At 32.3% G+C, this 7701-nt stretch overlaps 1 protein-coding gene across 1 annotated transcript; it reads left to right on the top strand.

Moving 5' to 3' along the window:
* Positions 1-2053: 2053 nt before the first annotated feature.
* On the top strand, positions 2054-6316 carry LOC145107047 (serine carboxypeptidase-like 31). The gene is made up of 10 exons (XM_079043930.1): positions 2054-2397; positions 2828-2935; positions 3076-3171; positions 3315-3407; positions 3482-3564; positions 3682-3975; positions 5375-5505; positions 5596-5691; positions 5787-5892; positions 6056-6316. The coding sequence occupies exons 1-10, from the start codon at positions 2082-2084 to the stop codon at positions 6200-6202; spliced, it is 1470 nt and encodes a 489-aa protein (XP_078900056.1). The 5' UTR covers positions 2054-2081; the 3' UTR covers positions 6203-6316.
* Positions 6317-7701: the final 1385 nt, after the last annotated feature.

Below are 7701 nucleotides of genomic sequence, written 5' to 3'. Positions count from 1 at the left end.
TATATGTATTTCAAGTTATTTGAAAGTTCAATTACATGTCAACAGACTAATTAGTTTAACAAGCAGTAGGAGGTTCATTTTCTTACAACATCATGATTCCAGGAGCCTCTTACAGAATAAAAAAAAAAAAACGATTATGATCCTAAACATCATTATCCTTGCATAGATTTGCACTTCACTCTTCCTATATATTACACTTAGTGATGGAAAATCTAGAATCTAGATGACCTAAAAGATGTCCGAATCAGGTAAACTTCTACACAATTCTGAGATCTAAAAAATATAAACCATTAGCAATATGTGTCTCTAGTCATGATGCAAGATAAGTGGATATGCATCCATTCTGAGATTAATATATCCAACACATTGAATAAATAATTAATAACAAAGATGATTTCCATCTCACTGTTCAACTAATTATTAAGTTGGACTCCATGTCACAATTCAATTAATCTAGAATTTAGTCATCATTTCTATAATTGGCCATAGTTTAAGAGTAAATAGCGATAACATATAGTGACATGCACAACATTCTTTAATTTCTTCTCTTTGATGATGAGATTCCATGAAACATATTGTCTTTCGGGTAAACGTCACTTGAACTGTACCATGCATCTTATCTAGTCGATTCGCCACGATTTAAAGTGCGTCAAGTCTTTTCTTTTTTATATCTTTTCACAGTTTTTGACCTTCTTACAGTACCATTGATTTCCACAACAATTGCTCTTTTTTAATTATGTTAAATGCAAGAAACAACATCATGCTTTCATTGATTTAGTTATTATATATAGCATCCTACTTCCATTTGTTCCTATCACATCATTGTACTTTAAAACATCCATTAAGTTATGGCAATGTTATCCAAATACAAAACAACTTTCACTTCTATAATTGGATAGAATTTTCAAACTATAATGTCCTAGTAATTATTATTTCAAAGTACAATGCTATAATTGAGTAGATTTTTCCAAACTACAAGCCTCCATAAGAAGAGAATTAAAACTTAAACTACAATTCTCTAGAAGAAAGAAATGAAAGTGGGATAATATACTATAATATTGAATAAATGAAAGTACGTTGTTGTTTCTTGCATTTAACCATTTTTTTTAGAATTTTCCTTTCTCTATCTTGTCATAGCCATTGAAGAACAAATTAAGGCACTATCCCCATTATTGTTCATTTGGAGCTCTTGCAAGTATCAAATAACAAACTGTTGCTTTCGGTGATTTCTTCGGTAAAATGATTTACCTTTCTACTTTTGTTAAAATATAATTAATGGATAAACTCTACACTTTTGTATATTGATGCTTTTACTTGATTTAGTCCAAGGCTACCTAGTACACTAGATGTGTGCGCCATTGGTTTTATTTACTTAATTTGTTGCAAGGCGTGAGGCCTAGTGGACTAGCTAGCCACCTCCACCAAGTCGTTGTTTGGCCAACATATGGCAAAAAAGATGAAATATAGAGAATAATATCCTAATAAATTATGAGTAAAAATTGTACTTAATTATCTTTGTTCCATATGCATATTGTCAATACAACATGTCCCTGGGTTCACCCAATAACCACTGTCCACCCTTACCCCCACCCACCCACCCACTCCCACCCCCCACCAGGGAATGGATGACATGCCATGTTTGCACTTTCAGAGTCAGCGGTGAATAATAAACAATATCCTCATTCGTCTTTTACTGAAAAAAAAACTAGAAAGGGGAGTTGGAAAAAGATGTTCAATTCCTGGAAAGGCATTATTTTGTTTCCGGATTCATATTAAGCATATATTCTGTTCCAAGTACGTTAATCAATGGTCTTACCATCCTTATGTTATAAATCTTTTTTATTAAAATTATATCACGTGATTAGGGGCCCACATCCTACACTAATTAATGGTGGCCTGCACAAAGAATTTATGCAAGAAAAGCTCTATGTCAGATATCATAAGCATCTACCTATACAAAAGACAATTTTCCACGTGGCTCTTGATCTTTGATTAATGGTTGCTTATAAATAGATTTGTGGGTCTTTGTTTCTTTTATCCTTTAGCAAGAAAGTTGTATCTGAGCTTGTTTTCTGCTCCTTATGGCTTTCATACTAAACATGACGTCAACCCTTTTGAATATTACTCTTCCTTTATTATTTTTATTGTTATTATTATCATTGGAGAGAACTGTTTTTGTAGTTGCTAGGCATGGACAATGGTCCAATGAAATGAAATCAAATATCCAAAACAATGAAGATCTTGTTACCAATTTGCCTGGTCAGCCTAACGTTGACTTTCAACACTATGCTGGATATGTCACAGTAAATGAAAATAATGGAAGAGCACTGTTTTATTGGTTCTATGAAGCTTGGACTCTTCCAGATGAGAAACCCTTGGTGCTTTGGCTTAATGGAGGTAAGAAAATATCAAACTATTCATAGAAATTAATTAACCTTTCTTTCATGCTGAATTATATTAATTATTACCCTCTTCTAGATATTTGGTCTCAGATTTCTACAACAATATTCTTTTGACAAAATCTATCCATGCTTTTATCTGAACATATCTTTTAAAGAACGTGTTAAAAAAATAAGGCTTTTTGTGAAGATGCTCTTTGTTCATTTTAATAAAATCCAACCAATTAAAGAAATAAGCTTTTAAAGGACTAATTTATTGTACAAAGAAGATATTCTTCTGAGAAATTGTAAACAATTAAGAAGTGTTGGTGTGAGGTCAGTCTTTATTAATATTTAATTCACCCACTTAGTTATGAACAGTTATTAGTTTGGAGTTTGATTCTCCTCCTGTGCCCTTTTTGGTGACACCACATGGCTAAATGTTACAGGTCCCGGGTGTTCTTCTGTGGGATATGGAGCTACACAAGAGATCGGGCCATTCATTGTGGGTACAGATGGAAATGATCTTCAGTTAAATCCATACTCATGGAATAGAGGTATCTTTTTAGCATAATTATCAGCTTAATTGGGATGTACATTCTAGCTGATGGATTGTGTTTTCTTTTTTCTTCTTATAAAAGATTGTATATTCTTTATGTAATGGGCATCGTTTTAATCTTGTTAATTTGTGGTGCAGAAGCCAATATGTTGTTCCTGGAATCTCCTGTTGGAGTTGGCTTTTCCTACTCCAACACAACTAGCGATTATGAAAACCTAGGAGACGATTTCACTGGTCAGTCTTATCGACACATTTAGCTTCTATATATGATATAAAATGTGTGTGTGTGTGTGCATAATACCTCTAGCCCTATATATTGATTACTCAATGTTTATATAATTAGCACTGACTTGTTATATTCATATTAATTATATCAGCAAATGACACTTATGCTTTCCTGCATAACTGGTTCACCAAGTTTCCCTCTTATCGGACAAGAACATTTTATATTGCTGGAGAGAGCTATGCAGGTAAGTTTGGTCACATTTCACCAATATATCCTTTTAAAAATCCTAAAAAATGACATTTACGTCATCTTATGTAGGAAAATATGTGCCAGAGTTGGCAAATCTTATTTACGATAAAAACAAGGATCCTTCCCTGTTTATCAATTTACAAGGGATATTGGTATTGTTTTTATAGTTTCCAATCTATTTAGGTTACATGCAAGTTTTACGGGTTTATTCTATTTTTTTTGTTATGACGAACCGGTTAATTAATTGGCTATATCTATGGTAACTGCAGTTAGGTAATCCGGAAACAAGTGATGCTGAAGATTGGAAAGGTCTGGTTGACTATGCTTGGAGCCATGCTGTTGTATCAGATGAAACTCACAAAACCATAAGAGAATCATGCGATTTTAACAGTAATGACACTTGGAGCAATAATGACTGCAGCCAAGCTGTAGATGAAGTTCTCCGACAGTATAAAGAAATAGACATCTACAGCCTCTACACCTCCGTTTGCATTGCCAATTCAGCATATTCACAAAACAATGCACTTCAAGTCATGTTCAAAAGGACCACATCCGCTAAAATGGTAAGCACTTTGAAATTTTGTTTTTTTAAGCTAATTAGCCTTGTGCATGTCGTCGTGCCCCAGCAGTATCATATATATAAAAAAGGAAAACCATGGTGCTCTAGGTGGCTGACATAATGCATTGATATATCATAATGGATGGTCATATCACCATTTCAACTTTTATTCGATTTAACTTATATATAACCCCTTTACTCATACATTCAACTTTACAAAGTTTGATGGATCCATAAATTCTCATCCTATTTTATTTGTAAAGTTTAATGGATCCATACATCCTCATCCTTTTTTATGAAGGCAAGAAGATACTTACATAAAAAAACAAGGCCTCTAGTGAGAAGCTAGGAGGGAACTGCAAGAAAATATTTGTACAGTTGGATGGATCCATACATCCTCATCCTACTTAATCTCCTTTCTCATATATATATATATATATATATATATATATATATATATATATATATATATATATATATATATATATATATATATATATATATATATATATATAACTGTTTATGGAAAATAAATATTATATTACTGAAAATTTAAATATATAACAATTTACATGCTATAATAAATTTTAACATAAAAGGTACAATATTTGAAATTGTTATCACGACATCCACAATGCATTGAATTCCATAGAGTTCAATGGATTACTACATCATTTTCTTACATTTCATATAACTCTATATATTTTTTTTCAACAATGCATTGAATTAGAAAAGCTAATTTATAGTATATATATTTAAGAATTATAAAAAACTTTTTTTTTTCTATTGAAGAGTTCAATTACTTGAACTCCAAATCCATTGAATGCCAATGTGACATCTCAACGTTTAATCCATTGTATGCTCTCATTGATTATATTATTATTATTATTATTATTATTATTGTTATTATTATTATTATTATTAATTTATAAAGTTATATGTTATTTTATTTTTCAACAAATAAAATATTACATAATAAAACAAAATTACATATTTTCTAAAAATAATATGATTTATTTAATGATTTGTATTTCGTTTAATTATAAGGACAGGCCCCACAACGAATGTATTCAAACTCTTCAACCCCACTAACTTGAACATCCAACTACTGATCATATCATTCAATCTCTTATAAAACGTCAAGTCGTCCATTGAACCTCACTTCAACAAGTATTGTACATGCACGGATGTCCTAGCTAGAAAGTACTCCGGTTATTGGAACTGAAATTCCTGACTGCTAATAGAATTATAAAAAATTGACACCAATTGGAACCAAGCAGTACTATATCGTAACACATACAATAGTTGGCATTATTTGGGGCCTTAAAGAACAACAAACAAGAAAATTAAAGCTATCATTGTATTTAATAAAACAAGTTTTCTAATGTTTTTTATTTGTTTAGATGCCACGAATACTTGCGGGTTATGATCCTTGCCTTGATGATTATGCAAAAGGTTACTACAATAAACCTCAAGTTCAGAAAGCTCTTCATGTTAGCAACGGCCTTCAACTAAAAAACTGGAGCATTTGCAAGTAATGAATACAGCTTTCTTCAACTATATATTTCAAAAAAATTTACATATTACTTAGGAACTTATGGTTGTATGGCACTACGTATTGCAGTATGGACGTATTCTATGGGTGGTCACAGTCGAAAGATTCAGTTCTTCCCATATACAAGAAACTCATTGATGCAAAACTTAGGATATGGGTATACAGGTGATTGATGAGTGATGTTGTATAATCATCTCATATCTGCAAAAATTCTGTTTATTTATTATCAAATAATTTGTGATTATGGGTTTAATTAACAGTGGAGATACTGATGGAAGAGTCCCTGTATTGTCCACAAGATACAGCTTAAGCTCCCTCAACTTGCCTATATTGAGGCCATGGAGGCCCTGGTATAACCAGAAGCAGGTAATGTTTTGTAGGTCTAATCTTTTTATAACAAAGGCATTCATGTCTTTTGCATACAAAAGATGGATGGTGATTCTTTGTCCCATATTTTTTCACCTTTTAGGATAAGATTATAAATAATAGTCTTTGTCCCTCACATAATATTTTTTTTATGATTGTTTAGGTTGGTGGTTGGGTTCAAGAATATAAAGGGCTAACTTTCGCAACATTTAGAGGAGCGGGTCATGCAGTTCCCATTTTCAAACCTAGGGAATCGCTTGCATTCTTCACTTCATTTCTTCTCGGAGAATCTCCACCGTCCCAACGATAAGTTGCCTATTGATATGAGAGCCCCTTCACACTTTCCCTACAAAAGATTTTGCTCTTTCTCTATATATATTTACATATAATTATTAGGTTGCATGCAATATAAGGGTTATCGTACACGAAGAGAAGTCCTTTTGAAGTTAGTTTATCTAGAGCTTAAAGGAAATAAATTAATGGGGATCCTATAAATATGTTATACAGTTATAGTACCATACGATCGTCATAGTTTCCGATTGTTTTGTAAACACCAATGGTAATATATGAATCTTGCGCATGTTGGTTATTCAAAACATATTACAAGAATTAAGCATAAATAATTAAAATAGACATGTTAAATTTGTATATTTACCTTTCAGATTGACATTATCACTAATGATAATGTAAAATTGATCATGTCTAATGGCTATTTTAACATCCAACCCACCACACAAACAACTAACATTTTCGTCAAATTGTTATTTCTGATCATCTCGTCATTTTCTAGAATGTGTCCAAACAGACACACACTTTAACTAGTTTACTCTGACATTTTTGAGGTAGTCATATTTGACAAATAAAAAATTACTTTGTAAATTATTTTTTAAAAAAATAAATAAAAATAAAATAAAATTCTAGCCAGATAATGTTTCACCGAGCTAATACAGTTTTTCTAAATTGTTTCCAAATATATTATTTATTTGTTTTAAACGACAAGAAATTATTAGAAGGCCGTAGCGAGAAGTTAGGGAACAACAAAGCCCATGGGTCCCGATTGAAATTCATAAACCCTTTTTCCATACACTTAATCGAATTAAACGCCAAATACTTAACATCAAAAACTAACTTGGGAACTCCATTAGTCTAACTATTGACACTAGTATAAAAAATGGTCTATGGTGACGACAAAAAAACGGTGACTATATACATTCGTGAACATGAACATGAAGAGAGTTCGATATTCCTTCCGATATTATCTCAAAAACTTTGGCTTGTCGCCTTAAAAAGGTTATCGGGTCTATTATTAGTATCGAGCAATCATCATATGTTAGCGGAAGGAATATCGAGCAATCTCATTCACCACTAACGGTCCGTCCATGATATTCCTTCCGCTAACATATGATGATTGCTCGATACTAACAATAGACCCGATAACATTTTTAAGGCGACAAGCCAAAGTTTTTGAGATAATTTTCGTGATGCACCCAATAAGATTAATCGGCCTATACTCCATAAGGTTGACAGGGTCATTTGTTTTGGGAACCAGAGAAATGAATGACGCATTACTACCTGGGTTTAAGACCTTATGAAGTTCAAAATATTTCACCGCCTCCACCACATCACCCCCAATAATATCCCAATAATTCTTTATGAACTTAAAGTTGAAGCCATCTGGACCTGGGCATTTATCATTACCACAATTCCACACGACATTTTTAATTTCATCAGTCGTGAACGTCGAATCCAGGTAGTTCCGATCTAGGTCTGTAAGGATTCTGAATTTAGAACTTATGAAGGTCGGTCTAT

This window comes from Lactuca virosa, chromosome 4, assembly GCF_052849685.1.
Source record: "Lactuca virosa cultivar CGN04683 chromosome 4, Lactuca_virosa_CGN04683_v6, whole genome shotgun sequence".
Taxonomy (NCBI): Eukaryota; Viridiplantae; Streptophyta; class Magnoliopsida; order Asterales; family Asteraceae; genus Lactuca; species Lactuca virosa.
This window is presented reverse-complemented; position numbering and strand designations above follow the sequence as displayed.

What these genes read in the sequence shown, in the direction of transcription:
- LOC145107047 (XM_079043930.1), top strand. Translation starts at nt 2,082, where the DNA reads ATGGCTTTCATACTAAACATGACGTCAACCCTTTTGAATATTACTCTT. An exon ending in CCTAGGAGACGATTTCACTG is followed by an intron (nt 3,172 to 3,314) that starts GTCAGTCTTATC and finishes TAATTATATCAG; the next exon opens with CAAATGACACTTATGCTTTC. An exon ending in CCTGGTATAACCAGAAGCAG is followed by an intron (nt 5,893 to 6,055) that starts GTAATGTTTTGT and finishes ATGATTGTTTAG; the next exon opens with GTTGGTGGTTGGGTTCAAGA.